This window comes from Sapajus apella, unplaced genomic scaffold (assembly GCF_009761245.1).
Source record: "Sapajus apella isolate SASKATOON/1434 unplaced genomic scaffold, GSC_monkey_1.0 scaffold45, whole genome shotgun sequence".
Lineage (NCBI taxonomy): Eukaryota > Metazoa > Chordata > Mammalia > Primates > Cebidae > Sapajus > Sapajus apella.
In genome coordinates this window covers 10,342,614-10,368,735 of record NW_022436985.1, presented here as the reverse complement: position 1 = coordinate 10,368,735, position 26,122 = coordinate 10,342,614, and the positions used below count along the sequence as shown (strand labels likewise).

The window sequence follows — 26,122 nt, the reverse complement described above, 5'->3', positions numbered from 1 at the left end:
CCAAGTCTTTGCTGTTATAAACAGTGCTGCAATGAACATATATGTGCATGTGTCTTTATAGTAGAATGATTTATAATCCTTTGGTTATATACCCAGTAATGGGATTGCTGGGTCAAATGGAATTTCTGTTTCTAGAACCTTGAGGAATCACCACACTGTCTTCCACAATGTTTGAACTAATTTACACTCCCACCAATAGTGTAAAAGCATTCCCATTTCTCCACATCCTTCCCAGCATTTGTTGTTTCCTAATGTTTTAATGATCACCATTCTAACTGGCGTGAGATGGTGTCTCATTGTGATTTTGACTTGTATTTCTCTAATGATCAGTAATGATGAGCTTTTTTCCATATGTTTGTTGGCCACATAAATGTCTTCTTTTGAGAAGTGTTTGTTCATATCCTTCACCCACTTTTTAATGGAGTTGTTTTTTTCTTGTAAATTTGTTTAAGTTCCTTCTTAATTCTAGATATTAGACCTTTGTCAGATGGATAGATTGCAACAATTTTCTCCCATTCTTTAGTTTGCCTGTTCACTCTGATGATAGTTTCTTTTGCTGTGCAGAAGCTCTATAGTTTCATTAGATTTCATTTGTCAATTTTGCCTTTGTTGCCATTGCTTTTGGTGTTTTAGTCATGAAGTCTTTGCCCATGCCTATGTCCTGAATGGTATTGCCTAGATTTTCTTCTAGGGTTTTTATGGTTTTAGGTCTTATGTTTAAGTCTTTAATCCATCTTGAGTTAATTTTTGTATAAGGTGTAAGGAAGGGATCCAGTTTCAGTTTTCTGCATATAGCTAGCCAGTTTTCCCAATGCCATTTATTAAATTGGGAATCCTTTCCGCATTGCTTGTTTTTGTCGGGTTTGTCAAAGATCAGATGGTTATAGATGTGTGGCATTATTTCTGAAGCCTCTATTCTGTTCCACTGGTTTATATATCTGTTTTGGTGCCAGTACCATACTGTTTTGGTTACTGTAGCCTGTAGTATAGTTTGAAGTCAAGTAGTGCGATGCCTCCAGCTTTGCTCTTTTTGCTTAGGATTGTCTTGGCTATACGGGCTCTTTTTTGGTTCCATATGAAATTTAAAGTAGTTGTTTTCTAATTCTGTGAAGAAAGCCAATGGTAGATTGATGGAGGTAGCATTGAATCTATAAATCACTTTGGACAGTATGGCCATTTTCATGTTATTGATTCTTCCTAACTATGAGGATGGAATGTTTTTCATCTGTTTGTGTTCTCTCTTATATCCTTGAGCAGTGGTTTGTAGTTCTCCTTGAAGAGGTTCTTCACAACCCTTGTAAGTTGTATTCCTAGGTATTTTATTCTCTTTGTAGCAATTGTGAATGGGAGTTCACTCATGATTTGGCTCTCTGTTAGTCTGTTATTGGTGTGTAGGGATGCTTGTGATTTTTGTGTATTGATTTTGTATCCTGAGACTTTGCTGAAGTTGCTTATCACCTTATGGAGATTTTGGGCTGCGATGATGAGTCTTCTAAATATGCAATCATGTCATCTGCAAACAGAGACAGTTTGACTTCCTCTCTTCCTATTTGAAGACCCTTTATGTATTTCTCTTGCCTGATTGCCCTGGCCAGAACTTTCAATACTATGTTGAATAGGAGTGGTGAGAGAGGGCATCCTTGTCTTGTGCTGGTTTTCAAACAGAATGCTTCCAGCTTTTGCTCATTCAGTATGATATTGGCTGTGGGTTTGTCATAAATAGCTCTTATTATTTTGAGATAATTTTCATCAGCATCTACTTTATTTAGACTTTTTTTTAGCATGAAGGGGTGTTGAATTTTATTGAAGGCCTTTTCTGCATCTATTGAGATAATCATGCGGTTTTTGTCGTTGGTTCTGTTTATGTGATGGATTACATTTATTGATTTGCATATGTTGAACTAGCCTTGCATTCCAGTGATGAAGCTGACTTGATAATGATGAGTAAGCTCTTTGATGTGCTGCTGGATTTGGTTTGTCAGTATTTTATTGAAAATTTTTGCATTGATGTTCATCAGGGATTTTGGTCTGAAATATCCTTTTTGTTGTTGTTGTGTCTCTGCCAGGTTTTGGTATCAGGATCATGCTGACCTCATAAATTGGGTTGGGAAAGAGTCCCTCTTTTTCTACTGTTTGGAATAGTTTCAGAAGGAATGGTACCAGCTCCTCTTTGTACCTCTGGCAGAGTTCACTTGTGAATCTTTCTGGTCCTGGACTTTTTTTGGTTGGTAGGGTATTAATTATTGCCTCAACTTCAGAACTTGTTAATGGTCTATTCAGGGATTTAACTCCTTCCCAGTTTAGTTTTGGGAGGGTGTATGAGTCCAGGAATTTATCCATTTCTTCTTGATTATCTAGTTTATTTTTGTAGAGGTGTTCATAGTATTCTCTTCTGGTAGTTTGTATTTCTGTGGGATCAGTGGTAATATCCTCTTTATCACTTTTTATTGTGTCTATTTGATTCTCTTCTCTTTTTTGCTTTATTTTTCTGGCTAGCATCTATCTATTCTGTTAATCTTATAAAAAAACCCAGCTCTTGTATTCATTGATTTTTTGAAGGATTTTTCATGCCTCTGTCTCCTTCAGTTCTGCTCTTCTGCTAGTTTTGAATTTGCTTGCTCTTGCTTCTCCAGGTCTTTTAATTATGATGTTAGGGTGTATATTTTAGATCTTTTCCACTTTATCCTTTGGGCATTTAGTGCTATAAATTTCCCTCTAAACACTACATTAACTGTGTCACGGAGATTCTGGTGTGTTGTATCTTTGTTCTCATTGGTTTCAAAGAACTTATTTATTTCTACCTTAATTTTGTTATTTACTCAATAGTCATTCAGGAGCAGGTTGTTCAGTTTCCATGTAGTTGTATGGTTTTGAGTGAGTTTCTTAATCCTGAGTTCTAATTTGATTGCACTGTGGCCCAAGAGACTGTTATGATTTTTGTTCTTTTGCATTTGCTGAGGAGTGTTTTACTTTGAATTATGTGGTTAATTTTAGAATAAGTGCATTGTGGTGCTGAGAAGAATGTATATTCAGTTGATTTGAGGTGGAGAGTTCTGTAGGTATCTTATTAGGTCCACTTGGTTCAGAGCTGAGTTCAAGTCCTGAGTATCTTTGTTAATTTTCCATCTCATTGATCTTTCTAATATTGACAGTGAGGTGTTAAAGTCTCCCACTGTTATTGTGTGGAAGTATAAGTCTCTTTGTAGGTCTCTAAGAACTTGCTTTACAAATCTAGGTGGTTCTGTATTGGATGTCTATATATTTAGGTTAGTTAACTCTTCTTGTTGCATCGATCCCTTTGCCATTATGTAATGCCCTTCTTTGTCTTTTTTGATCTTTGTTGATTTAAAGTCTGTTTTATCAGAGACTAGGATAGCAACCTCTGCTTTTTTAATTGCTTTCCATTTGCTTGCTAAATATTCCTCCATGTGTTTATTTTATTTTGAGCCTATATGTGTCTTTGCATGTGAGATGGGTCTCCTGAATACAGTACACAGATGGGTCTTGACCCTTTATCTAATTTGCCAGTCTGATTCTTTTAATTAGGGCATTTAGCTCATTTACATTTAAGGTTAATACTGTTATGTGTGAATTTGATTCTGTTGTTATATTGCTAGCTGGTTATTTTGCCTGTTAGTTGATGCAGTTCCTTTATAGTGTTGATGGTCTTTACAATTTGGTATGTTTTTGCAGTGGCTAGTACCAGATTTTCCTTTCCATATTTAGTGCTTCCTGCAGGAGTTCTTGTAAGGCAGGCCTGGTTGTGACAAAACCTCTCAGCATTTGCTTGTCTGTAAAGGATTTTATTTCTCCTTTGCTTATGAAGCTTAGTTTGGCTGGATATTAAATCTGGGTTGAAAATTCTTTTCTTTAAGAATGTTGAACATTGGCCCCTATTCTCTTCTGGTTTGTAGGGTTTCTGCAGAGAGCTCTGCTGTTAGTCTGGTGGGCTTCCCTTTGTGGGTAACCCAACCTCTCTGGCTGTCCTCAACATTTTTTTCTTCATTTCAACCTTGGTGAATCTGACAATTATGTGTCTTGGGGTTGCTCTTCTTTTATTTTTATTTAATTTATTTATTTTACTTTAGGCATATACTATATCTGGCATTTCTCCCCATGTTATCCCTCCCCACCCTCTCTTCCCTCCCCACCCCCCAGGGGTTGCTCTTCTTGAGGAGTATCTTTGTGGTGTACTCTGTATTTCCTGAATTTGAATGTTGGCCTGTCTTGTTAGGTTGGGGAAGTTCTCCTAGATAATATCCTGAAGTGTGTTTTTCAACTTGGTTCCATTCTCCCCACCACTTTCAGGTACACCAGTAAAATGTTGGTTTAGTCTTTCCACATAGTCCTGTATTTCTTGGAGGCTTTGTTTGTTCCCTTTTATTCTTTTTTCTCTAAAATTGTTTTCATGCTTTATTTCATTAAGTTGATCTCTGATATCCTTTCTTCTGCTTGATTGATTCAGCTATTGATACTTGTGTATGCTTCATGAAGTTCTCGTGCTGTGTTTTTCAACTCTATCAGGTCATTTATGTCCTTCTCTAAACTGGTTATTCTAGTTAGCAATTCCTCTAACCTTTTTTCAAGGTTCCTTGCATTGGGTTAGAACATGCTCCTTTAGTTCAGAGGAGTTTGTTATTACTCACCTTCTGAGGCCTGCTCTGTCAATTCATCAAACTCATTCTCCATCCAGTTTTGTTCCCTTGCTGGCGAGGAGTTGTGATCCTTTGGAGTAGAAGAGGCATTCTGGTTTTTGGAATTTTCAGCCTTTTTGTACTGTTTTTTCCTCATCTTTGTGGATTTATCTATTTTTGGTCTTTGATGCTGGTGACCTTCGGATGGGGTTTTTCTGTGGATGTCCTTTCTGATGTTGTTGATGCTATGCCTTTCTGTCTGTTAGTTTTCCTTCTAACAGCCAGGTCTATCCACTGCAGGTCTGCTGGACTTTGCTGGAGGCCCACTCCGGACCCTGTTTGCCTGGGTATCACCAGCAGAAGGTGCAGAACAGCAAAGATTGCTGCCTGTTCCTTCTTCTGGAAACTCTGTCCAAGCGGGACACCCACCAGATGCCAGGTGGAGCTCTCCTGTATGAGGTGTCTGTCAATCCTTCCTGAGAGGTGTCTCTCAATCAGGAGGCATGGAGGTCAAGGGCCCACTTGAAGAGGCGGTCTGACCCTTAGCAGAACTTGAGCGTTGCTCTGGAGATCTGCTTTCTTCAGAGCCAACAGGCAGGAATGTCTAAGTCTTCTGAAGCTGTGCCCACAGACACCCCTTCCCCCATGTTCTCTGCCCAGGGAGATGGGTGTTTTATCTATAAGCCCCTGACAGGGGCTGCTGCCTTTCTTTCAGAGATGCCCTGCCCAGAGAGGAGAAATCTAGTGAGGCCATATGGTTACAGCAGCTTTTTTGGCACTGTGGTGGGCTCTGCCCAGTTTGAACTTTCCGTCGGCTTTGTTTACATTATGAGGGGAAAATCGCCTACTCAAGCATCAGTAATGGTGAACACCCCTCCCCCCACCAAGCTTGAGTGTCCCAGATAGACTTCAGACTGCTGTGCTGGCAGCGAGAACTTCAAGTTCACGGATCTTAGCTTGCTGGGCTTCATGGGGGTAGGATACACTGAACTAGAAACTTGCCTCCCTGGCTTCAACCCCCTTTTCAGGGACGTGAATGGTTCTGTCTTGCTGGCATTCCAGGTGCCACTGGGGTATGAAAAAAAAAATCCTGTAGCAAGCCTGGTGTCTGCCCAAATGGCCACCCAGTTCTGTGCTTGAAACCCAGGGCCTTTGTGCTGTAGGCACCCAAGGGACTCTCCTGGTCTGTGAGTTGTGAAGACCATGGGAAAAGCATAGTATCTGAGCCAGAGTACCCCATCCCTCATGGTACGGTCCCTTGAGGTTCCCTTGGTTAGCAGAGGAAGTTCCCTGATCCTTTGTGCTTCCCAGGTAAGGCAACACCCCACTTGCTTCAGCTCACTCTCCGTGGGCTGTAGCCACTGTCTAACCAGTTCCAATGAGATGAGATGGATACTTCAGTTGGAAATGCAGAAATCACTCGCCTTCTGCACCAATCTCTCTGGGAACTGCAGACCGGAACTGTTCCTATTTGGCCATCTTGCCAGCCACCAAGGACATTGCCATTTTTTGAGGCCACTATCTCAAAGAGAGATTGTGGTGACAAAGGAGCAAAGGATGGAGAACCATACCTCAGCTCTTCAATGCTTCTGCCCAGAACTCACACAGATGATTTTTGTTCTCATTTGACTGGACAAAGAAAGATATGTGGTCATACCTAACGTCCAGGGGGCTGACATGTTTCATCCTCTCCTGGGTCTGCAAGGGGAGAAGACCTGGAAATATTACTGAGCACTGCTAATTTGGAGAATCGCTTAGCGGTAAGGGGAGCCAAACACAATTGAGAGTATCCTGGGGAAGGAAGACAGCCTTAAAAAACTTCTGGAAGAATATGTTGTCGGAAAACTTCTTGGCAATGGCTTAACTTAAATAGGGAAGAGGGCAAATAATGTAGCAAAATTCCAGTAATTCAACTCTGTGATTAAGTGGATAACTTTATCATAGTGGTTCTGAGCCCTGGCTGAACATTAGAATTGTCTAGGTTACTTTAAAAACAAATAAAAAAACCATGTCAGGGTTCCAACTTTTTTCAGTTAAATCAGAATTGCCTACAGTTAAGGCCTGGGAGTTCTTATTTTTAAAATTTCTTCAGTGGATTTTTGCACGTGTGTGTGTGTGTGTGTTCAGAACTACATTAGCTTTTTCCTGTTTACATATAGATAATTCAGGCATGTCCAGATTCACCCCAAACCCTCACAAAGATGATGGTTGACAGGAGGGACGTAATCTTACATTTGCAGGCTCCAAAATAATCCAGCTGCAGTTGATGCCCCTTTTTGGTTCCCTCCAGTCTGCATTTAGTAGCAAATAGATGACAGGAACTGGCATAGGTCTGATTGTCAGTGCCACAAACCTATGGGAGATAAGCAGGAGAAAAAGCTGATAGAGCCAAATGCTCACTGGATGACACTCTGCTCCTTAAAGCTCATATTCTGATAACAGTGCCGTGCCAAAGATGTGGTCAGGTAGATGAGATTATTAAAATCATCATTGTCCTGTTTGGCTTAAAAAAAATCAACTTAACGGTACCAACAGTGATGACGACTTAGCTCTACATAAGCTCAGTAGAATGAAAACTGCAGATGTTCCAAGGCTGGCATGAGTTTTAAAATGGGTTCTACAGCTCAAATGCCACTGTAATCTTTTTATGGCACAATTGAAATTCTTTGAGTTTGTTGGCATTTATTCCTGTTTAATATTTCTTCAAATATTAGATGATAACCTATGTACCTACCTTTTTTTTTTTTTGAGATGAAGTCTCACTCTGTTGCCCAGGCTGGAGTGCAGTGGCGCAATCTCTGCCCACGGTGACCTCTGCCTCCCGGGTCCAAGCGATTCTCCTACCTCAGCCTCCCAAGTAGCTGGGGCCACAGGCGCATGCTGCCATGCCCAACTAACTTTTTCTATTTTTAGTAGAGGCGGGGTTTCATGGTGTTAGCCAGGATGGTCTTGATTTCCTAACCTCGTGATCTGCCTGCCTTGGCCTCCCAAAGTGCTGGGATTACAGGCATGAGCCATTGCACCTGGCTGTACCTACCTTTTTTAAGCAAAAATTTCAATTGCAAATATTTTCATTTCAGTCACTAACCTTTGGAGCCACTTAAAGACTATTGTGTAGAATACTTACTTGGTCAAGGAGTTTTGTCGGAGGACAAGTCACTGGATCCTGGCAGACACAGTGAGGTTTTCCCTGTTGGTCTGCCTTACAGATATGACCTCTTTTACACTGGAAGCTCATGCAAGAATCTAACAGAAAAGATTGGACAGGAAACACGGACAGAGTTAAATTGAGTATGCAAATACAAATTCACTCAACTAGCTTCATTTTCACTGATGAAGGGGAAATTTAGGAGTCCTTGAAATTTGCGAATTTGTAAGTGGGAAGACATTAGAATCCTTTTTAATCGATGGGTTAATTTCCACATGGAATCTTCTATTTTACATGATAATTTTACAGACTATTTTACATGATAATCTAGATTTCCTCTTGTAGCAGTTTGAATTGGAAATGTGCAAAGAACAGACAGCTCTTCTACGCCTGAGATGGTCACAGTCTGAAGTCCTTAGTGCAACATTGTGCAAGCTGGTCAGAAGTGAAATAAGGCTGAAATTCAAAATATTTGTCATAGGGGGAGGAATTAGTTCCTTTATTAAGAATGGGATATAAATTCACCAGCAAGTTACGGACTTTAGAATAAAGAAGATAGAATTAATTCTTTTCAGAAGCAAAAGGATTTAAGGAAAAGGAATTCCAGCCTTTTCACTAATATCTCAACAGGCCTTCCAGTTTGTAAACAAATTTACCCATAGTTGTGTATCAAATATACACAAGAAAATATCAACAATTTATGGTAGCCTTTCCTTGGGGAGGATTGTGGGGAGGAAAAATTCTATGCAGTAGTCACAACGGATGGAGGGGCAAGCCCAAAATGGCAGATTCCATTTCTTCCTTGATATAGTCACAGTTTGCTTTTTGCATACTCACCCACACCATGAACCCCCATATTGCCTTCACTTGACGTCTCATCATCATTTGATGAGTTGTCTGCTTTCTTGGCCTTTAGAATAACAGGAGCAAAAGTTAAAATCTACTAAGAGGAGAGCCATTACTTAATTTATATTCCCACTGTGCATACTTTCACAGAGTGTTTTTCATGCTCAAATCATTTCAGATCTCAGAAAGGGAAACCAGGCTGGGTGCAGTGTAATCCTAGCACTTTGGGAGGCCATGGTGGGAGATTCACTTGAGCCCAGGAGTTCAAGACCAGCCTGGGCAACATAGGGAAACTCCATATCTATAAAAAATAAAAATAAATAAAAAAGAAAAAAAGGAAAAATATCCGCTGGGCATGGTTACTACAGTAACCCTGGGCTCTAGCAGTCCTCTCACCTTAGCCTCCTGAGTAACTGGGACCAGAGACAGGTACCCTGCAGTGAGCTGTGATTGCACCACTGCACTCCAGCCTGGGAGACACGGCAAGACTCCATCTCTAAAAACAAAACAAAACAAAAAGAAAAAGAAAGAAAGAGCCTGTAATCTTAGCACTTTGGGAGGCCAAGGCAGGTGGATCACCTGAGGTCAGGAGTTTGAGACCAGCCTGACCAGCAAGGTGAAACCCCGTCTCTACTAAAAATACAAAAATTAGCTGGGCTTGGTGTCAGGCACCTGGAGTCCCAGCTATTCAGGAGGCTGAGATAGGAGAGTTGCTTGAATCTGGGAGGCAGAACCAGGTTGCAGTGAGCTGACATCACACCACTGCATGTCAGTTTGGGTGATAGAGTGAGTCTCCATCTTAAAAAAAAAAAAGGAAAGGGAAATCAGTCACAACTGTGGAGGTAGACAGTAACCCTTGGAGAACAGGACCCTTTTCTATCTTTATCAACGGGATTTAGTGCGATCTCACAGGGGGTTACTCAATAAGACTTGGAGTCTCCTCTTTGGATTTGATAAAACATTAGAAATATAGTATTATCTTGTGATTTTGCAATTAAGACAGAGTTACATTGGAAATCTTTCTGATTTTGTTGGTAAAGCTTTCACACCAGGCTTTTGAGGTATAAGAAAACTCCTACATTAGAGTGGCAGCAGAGTTCTCAGTAACTGTGGTTTTACCACTGGCCTTGTGCACCAAAATCTGTGCCAAGTCCTGCTGGTGTGTGGCTGCCAGGATTTTGCATGAAAGCTCCAAATATGCTTCCTCCCTGCCCCGACCCTGCTATAGTTTCCAGATTATTATTTTGATATGTGTTTGCTTAATAAAGTAGGACCTTAATCTTTATAACTAATTCAACAAACATCATTGGATCTTTCCTTATGTCAGAGGCATTTTCTTGGACACTGGTGATGCAACTTGAATACAATGTGGCATCTGCTTTCAAGGCATTAGAGCAGCAGCTGTCAATGTCTCCCATCCTTCACATCTGTCATAATTTATCATTCCAAGTAGTTCCAGGGACTTTAAATGACTAATATCTGCATTTCTGTGCCTGGAAAATCATGGCGATTGACCTGGCCTACTCAAGGTACAGACTGGAAACGCTGGGAAATTAATACCTCTCTAGCAGTTCTCAGCCAAAATAAGTGCCCTAGCTCCTTCAGTCCCCAAATGGAATAATTCTGAGCAAGTGTCTCTACATGGCTTGAATGATGTTCCTTTTATTAGCTTCCTTTCCTTTTTGTATCACGTCTCCACTCCTCAATCTTTGTTCCCTGTGCTTCTCAAATAAATACTCAAATCCAAGACCTGCTTCTAGGGGAACCCAAATAAAACAGGCATTCTCAGCTTAATGATAGAGATGGACCTAAAAATAAATAATTATAATATATTTTAGTAATGTATGCGTAGACATACACACAGGACACCGTGAGAGCACAGAGAAGGGTCATAACTGTTTGTTGATAATGCTGACTTTATTGGACAGGGACCATTTAAAATAATCTTACCTCTTGGTATTCCCCAGGCTCACTGGTATCTCTATTTTCATTTTCACCTGCTTTTTGTCTTTGCTCCTCAATTTTGAGGTGATAGGCAATGGATTGAGCTCCCTCAGCCTGCAGAAAGGCCTGGCTTGGGACGAAGTAGTCATCACTTGTACTGTGCCTGGGGCCATCATCGCCATCATCACCCCCGTTATCATCAGCTCCATGATTTCTGAGCATGGTGTTACCATCATCAGTAGGTTCAAGGAGCAGAGCCTCATCTATCTCTTTGTGGTTGCTGATAGCTTCAGGGCCAGTTTTACCCTCTTGACTCTGCCACTCAGTCTCTTGAATGTGCTTATCGACATTTGATGCATTTTCCTCTTCCATTTCTGCATTGAAATTATCTTCTTGTTCTGGGTTAGCCTGCTCAAATTCATCCTTCTGCATCTTGCTTACTTGAGTTGGTTGATCAGACTCTTCTAAAATATCATCAGATTGGGTATTGTGCTCCTCCTGCTTGCTGTTAGAATGCTCCCCAGGCAATTCTGTCTTTCTTTCTTGGTCATTATTGTGGGTACCAAATTCACCTGGCTCTTTTTCTTCTTCCTCTTCTCCATTGGAAATATTTGGATCCTGCTCTTGGTTTCCTTGATCCATCAGGTGGCTACGTTTACTGCTCCTGTTCAACTGATGATGTGAATCATTTGTAGGTTGCTCTTGGTTTTCCTCTCCCTTTGTGATACTTTCTTGTTGGTTAGAATCTGTGAAGGAACTGACACTAGGAGCCAGAAAATCAATGTTCTTTGAGAGTTTTTTCCCCTGAGGTTCACTTATATCTTCTTTTATGTCCAGTGTACCTTCAGTTGGTGCATACTCCAAATCCACCCTTAAGTCACCATCGCTGTCCTTCAATCCCAGCTCTTGGCTAGAACCCTTGCCCTGTTCTGCTGACTGCTCATGGCCTTCCTCTTTTGATATTAGTACTGAAGATTTTTCAGCCTTAAAAGAAAAAAACGTTCATTCTTCAAACAAATGATAATGTAACCATATTTATGCCTAAGGTAGCATTTAATATTCATTATTCTTTTACTTCACACATTATCACATAAACATGTTTATAATGTTCTTTACACTCTGTAGCCACAGGCTTAAACTGAATTTGGATTTTATAAAATGAAACAAGTATGCAGCAGCTCAGCCCAAATAATAAAATTCATTAATCTTCTCGATTCTTCTGGTGTAGTGATTGAAGGCAGTTGAGATGATCATCATGTTAAAATATTAAATTGAGACGTAAATGACATAATCTCTTTGACCATGCTCTGAAACTAAGATCTTTGGATAATTTAAAAATTATATTAATATAAATAATGTTATTTTTTACCTTATGGTGGGGATGGTCTTCTGTGGATACTGCTGTTTCTTTTCCATTTTCTGCATCTTCAGCCCTTAAACTGGGGATTGCAGTGTTGACGGGTGCTACCGTTTCAGCAGTTGTTTTGGAATAATCAGATAATAATCTTGCATTTGTCTGAAAAAATTAAAAACTGGTTTTTATTATTTATGTCTGGTTGCTAATTAAAAAATTTGCTACTCTTGTCATCATTATTAGTAGCAATATACTTCATTCATACCAACAATTAAAAAATATTCTCTAGAGTTTTTGAGGATATAAGCAAATGCCTAGAACAGAATGTTAAGTGGAAACAGAATCTCAATTGTGTTTAAGAAAAAGTTATTTATGCAGAGACTGGATGAAAATAGAGCAAAAAGCATTTGAATAATGGTAACTTTGACTTTTGAAATTATTTTCTGTGTTTTTCAAACTTTTGCAAAGCATTTGTACTTTACAATTTTGAAAAGTGTTGTTTAGCAGAAAGTTGAATTCAGATAAAATTAACCATAAGATATAGTATTATACATTTTCCTAATTTAAGTACTCACTGATAATTAGCAGAAAAAGTTGTAAACTTTTTATCAATATTTATTTGATTTAACATTGATCAGGAAATTTTAATAAAAAACAATTTAGAGGCTAGGGGTGGTGGCTCACTCCTGTAATTCAGCACTTTGGGAGGCAGAGGAGGGCAGATCACCTGAGGTCAGGAGTTCAAGACCAGCCTGGCCAACATGGTGAAACCCCATCTCTACTAAAAATACAAAAAATTAGCTGGGCATGGTGGCGGGCACCTGTTATCCCAGCTAATCGGGAGGCTGAGGCAGGAGAATCGCTGGAGGCAGAGGTTACAGGGAGCAAAAAACGTGCCTTTGCACCCCAGCCGGGGAAAAAAAAGTAAATTTTTGCAAAAAAAAAAAAAAAAAAAAAAAACTAGACAATTCAAAGACTGTGTGAGACAGGGTACTAAGCCTAATAGAAAAGGGAAAATCTGGAGTATTAATTTCTATTAGGAGTTGGCCCTATTTCTAGCAATATTAGAGACTTGGAGAAGAGCTGGTCAGCGATGCTTGACAGGGAAATGGAACAACTGAACTTTAAGGGAAGAGGCCTCCATTCAAGTCTTGCCTCCGCTATTTACTTTCTGTCTGTGGTTTGACAGGTTATTATTTTTTATTAATTTAAAAATATTAATAAAATTAATTAATTATTTTAACTTAATTAATTAACTCCAGTCTGTTGCCCAGGCTGTAATGCAGTGGTGTAAGCTCGGCTCACTGCAACCTCTGCCTTCCAGGCTCAAGCCACCCTCCCACCTCAGCCTCCCGAGTATCTGGGACTACAGGCACCACCATGCCTGGCTAATTTTTGTATTTTTTGTAGAGATGGGGTTTCACTATGTTGCCCAGGCTGGCTTTGAACTCCTGAGCTCAAGCGATCTTTCTGTCTTGGCCTCCCAAAATGCTGGGATTATATGTGTTAGCAACCATGCCTAGCCAAGGTCATTAGTTTCTACCCTGTTGCCTCTCAAGGTGGCAAGAAATATCAAGTGAGCAGAGATATCAAAATAAGTTTATATATAACAAATATTTTATGAATTTTAAGGAGTTGCCCAACTGAAAATTACTGTTGCTAGTACTAATGTCACACCGTGGTAATGATATAAACTGCCCAATATCTGAGGCAGATATTCACTGTGAATCTTTATTAGAGAGAAGCTCTGGATACTCAGATGGCATATGCAGGTGTAAATAGGAAACTTGGATTCTATTTGGATTAACTTATTTTTATTCCATTAGCAGGTTCTGTAATGCTGACTGTGTAACATAAAGCAAGCCATGGAGTGCAGGATTAATTAATTAATTAATTAATTATTTTTAAAATTTTTTGAGATGGAGTTTCACTCTTGTTGCCCAGGCTGGAGAGCAGTGGCGTGATCTCGGCTCACTGTAACCTCTGCCTCCCAGGTTCCAGCGATTCTCCTGCCTCTGTTTCCTGAGTAGCTGGGATTATAGGCATGTGCCACCACGCCGAGCTAATTTTGTATTTTTAATAGAGATGGGGTTTCTCCATGTTGTTCAGGCTGGTCTTGAACCCCTGACCTCAGGTGTTCTGCCTACCTTGATCTCCCAAAGTGCTAGGATTACAGGTGTGAGCCACTGTGCCCAGCCTGGATTTATTTTTTAATTTTAATATTTTTTTTTTGAGGCAAAGTCTTTCTCTGTTGCCCACAGTGGTGGGATGTCGGCTCACCGTAACCTCTATCTGCTGGGTTCAAGCAATTCTCATTCCTCAGCCTCCTTAGTAGCTGGGATTATAGGGCCACCATGCTACACTAATTTTTGTATTTATTTGTTTTTTTTAGTAGAGATAGGGTTTCGCCATGTTGGCCAGGCTGGTCTTGAACTCCTGGCCTCAAGTGATCTGCCCACCTTGGCTTCCCAAAGTGCTGGGATTACAGATGTGAGCCACAGCTCCTGACAAAAGTACAGGATTTATATTAGGTTTGGTTTGCTCTTTTGCTTCTTATCTCCTTGTCAACTAAAATGAGTAATGAATTTGAAAAAGTTTATAAAGAAGCCTTAAAGAAGGGTAAAAAGGAGAAAGAATGGTGGCCACTTTGGTGAGCTGCCAACAGGGTCAGCATAGAAGGCAATGGATGGGGGAGATTTTAGGCTTATTAGTGGAGAACTGGTCACTCTCTCTCCCCTTCCATCCCCCTACCGCCTAAGCAGGAAGAAATGCACACAAAAAATGGCAGCTATTTTACTTTCAGAAATATTCTGAAATTGAAATTATGTGTTATCATTATTGCCATATTTCTATTTATTTAACATGCCCCCTGGAAATCTATTTGGAATCTCCCAACCACACAAAATCCATTTACATCTGGAGAATTCAGGCAGACAGGGAAAATGATACAAATTTTTAATAGGTCAGTCCTATGAGAAGATACTTAACTTTTTAGCATTTGGCTAGGGTTAATTGATATTAAATTGTCCCAGAAAGGAAACATCTGGAATGTGTCTAAATGCAGGGTATCATTCAAACATTTGGTTCAAACACTTTTTTTTTTTTTGAGACAAGGTCTTGCTCTGTCACCTAGGCTGGAGTGGTGTGGCGCAATCTTGGCTTACTGCAGCCTCGACCCCCGTGGCTCAAGGGACCCTCCCTCCTTTTCCTCCCAAGTATCTGGGACTACAGGCACATGCCACGGCACCTGGCTAATTTTTTGTTCATTTTTGTAGACACAAGGTCTCGCTATGTTACCCAGGCTGGTCTTGAACTCCTGGGCTCAAGTGATTCTCTAGCCTTGGCCTCCCAAAGTGCTGGGATTATAGGCAGGAGCTATTGTGCCTGGCCTGAAGACGCTTTTTGATGTTTATTTACTTAACAGCAACTTCTGCAAGGACAAAGCACATTTTCAGGAGAAAACAATGGTTGTGTGGGAACTCCTTTCAGTGTTGAACATTGATTTGTCTCACTTTTGTAATTTCAGGGTGCAATGTATAATTTTAGCTGGAGCAGCTCCACACTACTTAAGTGTGATTCCTGATAGTGGTCATAAACTCTGTTTTCCAAGAACAGCTTTCTCTGGGTGCCATGGATTGTGCTTTTGCTGACACATTTGTCAACCAGGAGCTAGCCAACAACTTATCCAAAAAGCAAGTACAGAATTTTAGACCTAGAGATGGACAGAGGAAAGGGAAAATTGAGAAATTGTTTTGTCTATTTAAAGGAGGCTGACTCCTCCATTTGGTGAAAAAAAAAATGACATGAATCCTTTGGTTTAATTAAGGATTCCATGGATCATTTGTGGAACATCCTAGGTGGTCATCCATGCCATGGTGTCATCTTTTTTTTTTAACTTTCAGTTTGTTTTGAGGTCGCTGACGTGGTTTCAAATGATCTGATTTGTGTACGGCTGCTTTATTGCTGTGCAAATGGGACCAGAGTATCTGAACATGAAGAGAGGAGTATTCTAGTCCTGCCTACTTTCAGCATACTTGCTTGGACAGCCTCCCAAGGATGATTTAGGAGCTGATTTATGATTACCATATTGTTTCCTGCCTAACCCATTGGTTCCTGATTTCATTATAGACTCTCAAAATTTCTCAGCCAGCATCTATTTATCTTGAAGAAAATGCTTCTGGAGCCTATGGATATGCACAGTCTTTTTTTTTTTTTTTTTTTTTTTTTTGAGACGGAGTCTCTCTGTTGCCCAGGCTGGAGTGCAGTGGCATGATCTTGGCTTACTGCAACCTCCACCTCATAGGTTAAGTGATTCTCCTTGCCTCAGCCACCTGGGTAGCTGGGATTATAGGTGCCCGCCACCACCCCCAGCTAATTTTTGTAGTTCTTAGTAGAGATGGGGTTTTGCCATGTTGGCCAGGTTGGTCTTGAACTCCTAACCTCAGGTGATCCACCTGCCTCGGCCTCCCAAAGTGCATGAGCCACCGTTCCTGACCTAAAGTCTTAGGTTTGTAATACCAATGTGATGAGCTTCCCTGGGAGAATTTGTTTCTTCCTGTCCCTTGAGTATTTGGGCATATTCTATGGCTAAGAAACTGATAGCCCAAACTTTCTGCTGCATATTTTTTGTGTCTTGTAGAACCAGATAGTTCTAAAAAATTTTTTTAAATACCTTATCTTGAGTTTTCCACTTATTTATTTATTACTTGAGCAACAAAGAATATAATTGAAATAAAAAAGAGAATTTCAAGCCATTATATAAGAACATTTTCTTTTAAATGGAGGACTTCTGAACTAAATGTCAGGAGAAAGAGATGCAATAACAGAAGAAAGGAAATTTACCGGGATTGCAGCTGCAGTTCCCAAGATACATAGGAAAAAAAGCCCAGTCTTCATCTTTTCCAGATCTGTGAACCAAGAAGATAATTATCAGTGGTAGGGAAATGTTTCCTCATGGAAAATTGAAAGATAATCTTAGCAAATACTGAGCTTGATATTGTCCTTTTCATTTAAAATGGATTTTTATCTTTGTTGATTAATTATGTCTGAAAAGACAGATTGATGACAGTTCTTACTCAATTGTGTACCTGTGAAAATTATTCCCTGATTTTTTGGCCCAGTTGTGTTGGGCAGAACCTATCTCTGTTTATGACTGTACTTCTTCAAGTAAAGACTCTGTGCTGATCTTGGGTTTTAAGATTTGTGAGTATTCATAATGAAAAAAATAAGTTACAAAATGAAGTAATGTGGTATGTCAAGTTTGAGTAAAAACACACTGCCTGTTTAGCGGTAAAGAAACATTCATTCAGTGAATATTTTTAGTCATACAACATTGCACTGCCACAGAGTCATAGATCTAAGGGCATTCATGTTCATCTAATTTAGAGGTCTTTACTGGCAATCTGTGAATTGGAGGTGGCCTGCAGATACGTTTGGTTTGTTAGGCACTGTCCATTTTGAACCAGTGTTTTAGCTGGGTGCAGTGGCTCACACCTGTAATCCCAGCACTTTGGGAGGCCAAGGTGGGCAGATCACCTGAAGTCAGGAGTTCGAGACCAGCCTGGCCAACATGATGAAACTCCATCTCTACTAAAAATACAAAAAACTAGCTGGGCATTGTGGTGGTGCCCGTAATCCCAACTACTTGGGAGGCTGAGGCAGGAGAATCGGTTGAACCCAGGAGGCGGAGGTTGCAGTGAGCCGAGATCGCACCATTGCACTCCAGCCTGGGCAATAAGACTGAAACTCCATCTCAGAAAAAAAAAAATGTAAGCCAGTGTTTAAAAATCCTGAAGTTTCATGTCAAAATTGAAATTTCCAGTTTATCTTGAACCATCTGATCTCTTAGCAACAACAGGCCTTCATGACAACAGTTGGCTGCATCTGAGTCGAGACTGTCCTCTGTAAGGGATGCTGGCGTTTGTGCTTGGTCTGTCTCACTTTTGTTATTTGCCTTTCATTTGAGTTTAGTTAGTTCCAAGTGAACTCTTTACGATTAGAAATGAGACAAGTGAAAGCTCAGAGAGATTAAGTAAGTTGTCTCCAGATGAACTCTAGGTCTAAGGCTTTTCCCACACACCAATTATATTATTGTGGTTCTTGAAAGCAGTGGGAAGCCTACATTTTTTTGCAGTGTATCCCTAAGTCTGGTAGTTTGACTCTAACTAGGCTTAGGGATACAGTTTTTAGTTATTTAATAGAGGATTTATGGATCTCCCAGAAATACTAGATGACTTCTTTAGTTTTTGCAATCATAAACACATTCACAAAGAGCTTTAAATAAGAATCTGAAGTTTGTAAAGTAACTGAGCAGTTTCTTCTGCTACTTATCCCAATATTTCTAAATAATGTGCTTAAATGGGTATTTTAAAATATATTAAATATTACTATAGGGATCTAATATTGCAACAACTGTCACTTCACACACACACATGTGCACACACACACACACAGTTGTGCATACACATACACTTCTCTTCCTCCTTTCTCTTCCTAAAATAATTTTATCACAATTCTCTTTTAAATTTTGATTTAACATTTATGACAATGTAGATATTTTTCATAGCTGGACCAAGTAGTGATTTCACGTGTTCAACCACACCAACATTTCTTTTCTTGAACAATATTTTGTTTTTGTTTTGATTTAGAAGTTTCCTTCCTTTTAAAGCTTTTTACGTACTTTTTCACACACCCATCACTTAATTCTTCCTGAATTTGCCAACAAAATTTAAAATTCCTCTTAATATGGTAAGAACACAGCAACATAAACCACCTTCTAAGGAAATCTCTCGTGTCCATTCCCCCCTTGGAAACGGCGCTCCCAGAGCCTCGGTTTTCTTGCTTCCTTTGGACTGATGTATCCCAGGCTGCTGTGTGGCTTTTCTCCTAGGGTCCATATTCACACTCCCTGGTAATTCCCTTTGTCTTTTTTCTTGTGTTTGATTTCTTGCATTACATATTAGAAAAATCTTGATACGTAGTTTGACTAAATACAGAATTCGAGATTGGAATTTTTTTTCTCAGAACTTGGATTGGTCCATTTTCCTATAATTTTCAGTGTTGCTAGTAAGAACTCTGATGTGAGTTTTTCCCCAATGTTTTAATGAACACTGTATTTTTTTCTTTCTTTATGGATGCTTTTAAGTTTTTACATTTGGCCCTAGTCTTCTGAAACATTACAATCTCTGCCTTAGTTGGGATCCTTTTACATTTACTTTAGGAGCTCATTAGGCCGCTTGAATTTGGAAATTTATATATTTCAGTTTTGGGGAGCATTTTACGTGTTAGTTCTTTAATGATTTTTGCCCTTCTATTTTTTGTCTTTTCTTTTTTTTTTTTTTTTTTGAAACGGAGTTTCGCTCTTGTTACCCAGGCTGGAGTGCAATGGCGCGATCTCGGCTCACTGCAACCTCCGCCTTCTGGGTTCAGGCAATTCTCCTGCCTCAGCCTCCTGAGTAGCTGGGATTACAGGCACGCGCCACCATGCCCAGCTGAATTTTTGTATTTTTAGTAGAGACGGGGTTTCACCATGTTGACCAGGATGGTCTCGATCTCTTGACCTCGTGATCCACCCGCCTCGGCCTCCCAAAGTGCTGGGATTACAGGCTTGAGCCACCGCGCCCGGCTTTTGTCTTTTCTTTCTGGAATTTATCTTAGTTAAATATCAGAATTCTGGGGGTGATTCTCTGATTTGCTAATCAGTTTTGCTCTTTTCTTCAATAGTGTTTCTATTATTCTGGGAAACTTTCTCAATTTTACCTTCTGTCTTTCCTATTGATTTTTTGTTTGTTTGTTTTCTAGAGATGGGATTTCACTATGTTGCCCAGGCTGGTCTCAGACTTCTGAGCTCAAAGTGAGCCTGCCTCACCTTCCCAAAGTGCTAGGATTACAGGCATGAGCCATTGTGCCTGGCCTCTCTTACTGATTTTAAAAAAAATTATATACTAAATTTTCTTTTTTAATTTTGTTTTTTAATTGACAAATCATAATATACATATTCATGGAGTACATAGTGATATTTTACTACATATAATGTATAGTGATCATTTAAGGATAATTAGCATATCCATTACCTCAAACATTTATTATTTCTTTGTGTTGGGAACAGTGTCCTCTTTCTGGCTATTTGAAATATATAATATCCTACAATGGTATAGAGCACTAATTCCTCCTACTAGCTATAGGTTATGTCCTTTAACAAATATTTCCCTAGTCCTTCCTTCCCCTCACCCTTCCTAGCCTCTGGTACCCTCTGTTCTATTTCTTACTTCTATGAGATCAACTTTTTTCTCTTTCACATGAGTGAGAATATGTTTATATACTGTTAATTTTTTATTTCCTGATGGTTTCTCTTTTTAATATAATCCTGTTCTTTATTAGTATGACATATATTCTTGTCTCCTTGAGGATGTTAATCAAATATTTTGAAATTTTCCTCTGCATCCTGCATTTTCTGTTTTTTTCTTGTTCCCCCCCCCCCCCCCGCCGCCCCAGGTAGTTTTGATCTTTGTTTTTCATGTTGAAAGTTTTTCTCTAATATCTGATGTCTTTGGCTCTGCATTAGTACTTAGCAGTAAGTCACTAGAAAGCTAAGAACTTTATGGACAGGCTCGGAGGGCTTCCAGAGAACAGTTCCATAGAACAATGGAGGGCTTCCATGGAGCAGCAACCTGACAGTCTTGATGGGGCACCCCAAATGTCACTGTCAGATATTTTAGGGAGGTTTTCTTTTCTCTAGAGGAGAAATTCATACCTCCTACCTTGGAAAGCAGGTATAAACCTAGTTGCTGGCATTCTGCGGGGTGAGTGAAGAGACTGGAGATGTCTCAGTGCACGGACTGATTTTTCCCTTGGTCCCTAGGTTTCTGTATGGCTCCACCTCCCACCTGACACTGTGCTTACCCTGAGTACAGAGCCAGAGGATAAGCTTTTTCCTGTTTGTGTTGAAACATGGAAGTCCCCTGGCTGTGCAGGCAGGAGGAAGGATCTTGAATCTAAGAGTTAATCTGATAGGCTTTCAACCAATACTCCGATTTCAGCCTCTGTCTTCAACTTGCCTTCCAAATCACCTGCTGCCTCCAATTCTGGGAACTCTCATGGGTTCTTCGGTGTGAATGGCTTCCTTCTTTGTCCAGGGCATCCTTCTCTGCAGACTCTTAGGTTTAAGTGCTTCCTGTTCTAAGTCAGTCTTCCATTTTCTAAAGATGTGTTAACGTTTTTTGTCTTCTTTGTCTCCTCCTCTTTCATCTTAGTCACTGTGAGTCTATATTATTACTATTCTTTTCCTATAATTATTATGGAATTTTAGCAGGGAGTGGCAACAGATGTATATGCTTCATCTCCATTTAACAACAGATGACTTCCATTTCATATTTGCTTCATATTCTCCTTATTTTCCTCTGTCATTATCAGCATTATTTTTAGTGTGACAAATAGGAATGCCTATGAGTCTTTGGTTCTAACTCAGCAAATGAAGGCTTTTTTTCTTTTTTTGAGACAGAGTCTCGCTCTGTTGCCCAGGCTAGAGTGCAGTGGCACAATCTTGGCTTACTGTGACCTCTGCTTCCCAGGTTCAAGTGATTCTCATGCCTCAGCCTCCCAGGTAGCTGAGATTACAGGCATATGCCACCATGCCTGGCTAATTTTTGTATTTCTGGTAGAGATGGGAGTTTTGTCATGTTGACCAGGCTGGTCCCGAACTCCTGGCCTCAAGTGATCCCCCTGCCTTGGCCTCCCAAAGTAGCAGCAAATGAACTTTTAATTGAAGAAAACAAGGCTATAGCACAGGCTTCCTCATCATGTTAGGGCCGTGAACACATTTTTACCTATATCACTATCCAGGGTGGGCCACCTGGACCAGGGAACAGTGAGTTGGAAGAATGGATAGTGAAGCTGCACATAGAAAGTGATTTGGGATTGTGTGCGTGTGCGTGTGCGTGTGTGTGTGTGTGTGTGTGTGTGTGAAGGGGCGGATGGGAGGGTTGAATCAGGGTTGTGGGGAGAAAGTCAAATCATTTATAACCTTAAATAAACTAGTCTGGACTAATCAATTCTGAGTTTTAATGAAAATGACATGTACTTGGAGACTCAAGTGTAATTCCTCTAAGTGATCCCTCTGAAAATGATTACGTATAACAAGTAGAAATTTAGAATATTAGCAATGGAATGTGTGTTTACTTTATTTAGAACTGGCAGCAGCATACAAAATATACTTGAAGTTTCTATTGTCATAGTGCTTTGGGCTTACCAAATGAATTTACGAATGGGATATGACCTTATCTGATCTTTGCAACAACCCCATGATGTGGCAGATGAAGAACAGGCCTGGTAGGCCTACAGTGTGACATGCTGGGGGTCACCGAGCTATGTAGAAGGGGAGCTGGGCTTGAAGCTAGATTTCCTGGCTCCTACTCCAGCTTTTTTCTAGCTGTTTTGCAAATAAAGCTCTCCATTTTACCTCCTACACAAAGCTGTAAGGAAGGGGGCAAACACCAAAAAATCCCCAGACAAACCAAAAAACCACCATTGGGACAAATTGAGATTTCACTTTGAGTTCGAGTTTTTAAACAAAAAGTTTCAAACATTTTAAGGTGTAAGGTGGTTAGGTAAAATGCACTTCCTTGTGTTGAAGGAAAAAGGCTTATCTTAGAAGGCTGATTGGATTACTTAATATCAAGTTTCTTTCAGTAAAACATCTTGTGGTCTAAACAAGGCAAAAAGCATAGGAATTCAGTTTTCCGTGAAATAAAAATAAATTTAAGTAAAAACATGGAGCAACCTCCCCCTGCTGCCCCCAAACTTTGATACACTGAAGAACACCTTACAATGAGAAAAGCATTAAACTGTTCGGGAGCTGGATTCTGGCTCTAGCAGTGTCCCTAACGGCCAGGAAACCTTGGGAAAGTCACTTGTCCTTTTTAAGATACAGTTTACTCAAGTTATGAACAATGAAGAGTGTGACCTAGATGATCCTCTAGCCCTAATATTTTAGGATTCTAAAATTGAAAATAATTCCATTAATTTTACAAACCCGAAATTGCTATCTTTTTCCCTTAAACTACTAAACCCACTAAAATATATTCTATAATTTTATTGTATAACAATAAAATATTTTATATATAGTAATTCATGCTTAAAGTAAATATTTAGACTCTATTACTGATGATAATTGAAAACATTCTATGCTCTTATTGAATGCTAATTGTAAAGAATCAGTGAAAAATGCATTTCTAGCCAGGTGCTGTGCTCATGCCTGTAATCCCAGCACTTTGGGAGGCTGAAGCAGGCAGATCACCTGAGGTCAGGAGTTTGAGACCAGCCTGACCAATATGGTGAAACCCTGCCTTTAAAAAAAAAAAAAAAGAAAAATGCATTTCTTTCCTCTACATTTTAAATTCAACATTTACTTATTTATTCATTTATTCCATGAGTATTTATTAGATTTATGGACCTATAGTTACTTATATTTTATTTATTTATTTTTTATTTTTGAGACATAGTCTTGCTTGGTTGCTCAGGCTGGAGTGGAATTGCAATCATAGCTCTCTGCAGCCTCCAACTCCTGGGCTCAGGTGATCCTCCTGCCTCAGACTCTCAAGTAGCTGGCGATATAGGAACACACTACTGTGTCCAGCTAATTATTTGTATTTTTTTGTAGAGGTGGGGTCTTGCCATGTTGCCCAGGCTGGTCTCAAATTTCTGGCCTCAACTATTCCTCCTACCTCAGCCTCCCAAAGTGCTGGGATTACAGGGCTGAGCCACTGTGCTCAGCCTTATATTTTAGATTAGTATGTTATTACTATTCTACTGGTTTTGAAAACTATAGAAATACAAAATAGTATGATTTAGTGCAGGGTTTCTTTATCTTGGCACTATTAACATTTTGTCTTGATGATTCTTTGTTGTGGGGGAGCTGTCCTGTGCATTGTAGGATGTTTAGCAGCATTCTTGGTCTCTGCCCATTAATTGCCAGTAGAGAGCCCCCATGCCCTACTAGCTAGGGACAACCAAAAATGTCTCCAGCATTGCCAAATGTTCCATGGGGCAGGTGGGGATCGCCCTGATTGAGAGCCATTGGTTTAGTCTGAAAGCATGGTGCTTTCAGATTAGAGAGACATGCAGTGGAACTCTGGAGCAACATTTGTTGTGTGATCTTTGACAAGTTACTTATCCCTTTAAGCCTCAGATTCCCCATCTAAAAATGGGGATAACGTCTGTGATGGTTAATTTCATATGTCAACTTGACTAGACCATGGGATGCCCAGATATCTACTTAGACATTATTCCTGTGTGTGTTTCTGAAGGTGTGTTCTGAAGAAACTACCATTTGAATTGGTAGACAGAATAAAACAGATTGCCCTACCCAATGTGAGCAGGCATAATTCAATCCACTGGGGACTTGAATAGAACAAAAAGGCAGGGGAAGGAAGAATTCCCTCTCTCTCTCTGCCTGTCTGTTTGAGTTGGGACATTGGTATTCTGCTGTTGGATTGGGACTTAACACCACCAGCCCTCCAGTTCTTAGGCCTTCAGACTTGGACTAGAACTCACATCATTTGTTCTTAGGTTTTCCAGCTCGAATGGGAGCTATATAATTGGCTCTCCTGGCTTTCCAATTTACTGACTGCAGCTCTTGGGACGGGCTCCATTAATGTGAGCTAAGTCCTCACTATCTATCTATCTATCTATCAATCAATCAATCATCTATCTATCTATCTGTTTTTCATCTATCTGTTATCTATCTATTATTTATCACCTATTATCTATCTATCATCTGTCTATCATCTATCTGTCTATCTATCATCTATCTATCTATCTATCTATCTATCTCTACCTACCTATCTCCTATTGGTTCTGTTTCTCTGGAGAACCTTGACTAATACAACATCTAATTCAGTTTTGTGAGAGTTAAAAGAAATGGTGTTTGTGAAAATGCCTGATACCTAGGAGATGCTCAATAAATTTTAATTCTTTCTTCTCTCATCTTCCAGATAAGTTAAGTTGTGATTCTTGAATAAACAGTTTAGATTCAGAAAAATTGTCCAGGGGAACATTAAAGTCCATTCTGGCCACACATTTAGGCTCCTTTAAATCCCAAGAGTCCTTCCGACATTCATCACACATAGCAGTGGATTTAGGCTCATGAACTGCTACCCTATTTTCTTACAACTGGTACAACTTAAAGGGGAAGCAAGAATCATCAAAAGCATTGTGCGTCATAGGGCTCATGTCTTTTTGACTTTGTTTGTTGTAGCAATATGCATAGCTAATTAAATTTGAGAACATATTTCCCTTTTAATCTGCCTGCAGGATCTCACAAGTTCCCTTCATGTCCCTAAATCTAAATGTAGCTGAATGAATCAAAAGGAAAGTGTGTCCAGTTGGCCAGAGCTTGCATCACTCATTCATTAAATTCATTCACTGAGTGCTTACTAGACTCTGCCTAAGCATAGGGACACATAGTTTCTGTCTTAAGAATTTCTGAGTGTGGAAAAAACTCAAATTGCTTTTCCTCTGCTCTCATACCACACTGCAATCAACACAGAAGACTTCTGTGACAAAATGTGGGGGATTTTTCCTCATCAACATGCAAGCAATCAGTTCTGCAGCAGGCACCAGCTAAGTGTCCTCCAAATTAATTCTGACACTGTGTACCTGGAGATAGTGTCAGATCCCACAGGTTGAGGGCTCAGCCTCACAAGACATCTTCCCTCTCTCAGATGCCAGTCACAAGACCAGGCCTTCGAACTTCTGACGGGTTTCAAGTTGACGTTCCATGGCTCCCTCTTTGGGTTCAATTAATTTGCTAGAGTGGGTCATAGAACTCAGGGAAACACTTACTTATATTTACTGGTTTATAACAAAGGATATTACAAAAGATACAAATGAAGAGATGCAAAGGGCGAGGTATGAGGGAAGGAGCACAGAGCTTCCAAGCCCTTCCCAGCATACCACCTTTAGGAACCTCCACGAGTTGAGTTATCTTGGAATTTCTTCAAACCCTGTTCCCTCAGGCCTTTTATGGAGACTTCCTAAAAGGATAGGCACTGTTCACAAGCACATAGAAATATGTTTAGACAAAAAGGGCATGCTTTAGTACTCAAAGGCTGCGTGGGGAAACACAGCAAGGCCCATCTGTTCAGATTCTTTTTGGCCTCTTTTTTTTTTTTTCCTTTGAGGCAGGATCTCACTCTGACT

General features: G+C 40.0%; 1 protein-coding gene across 1 annotated transcript in view; it reads right to left on the bottom strand.

Annotated features, from left to right (window-relative positions):
* Window positions 1–26,122, bottom strand: part of SPARCL1 (SPARC like 1) — a 60,118-nt gene that overhangs the window by 10,530 nt on the left and 23,466 nt on the right. The window contains exons 2-7 of the mRNA XM_032239666.1: window positions 16,769–16,833; window positions 11,942–12,088; window positions 10,579–11,556; window positions 8,620–8,692; window positions 7,762–7,880; window positions 6,867–6,987 (exon numbers count right to left, since the gene is read on the bottom strand). Of these exons, the coding sequence (XP_032095557.1) occupies window positions 6,867–6,987; window positions 7,762–7,880; window positions 8,620–8,692; window positions 10,579–11,556; window positions 11,942–12,088; window positions 16,769–16,822 (1,492 nt within the window). The 5' untranslated portion in view covers window positions 16,823–16,833. The remainder of the gene's footprint in view (window positions 1–6,866; window positions 6,988–7,761; window positions 7,881–8,619; window positions 8,693–10,578; window positions 11,557–11,941; window positions 12,089–16,768; window positions 16,834–26,122) is intronic.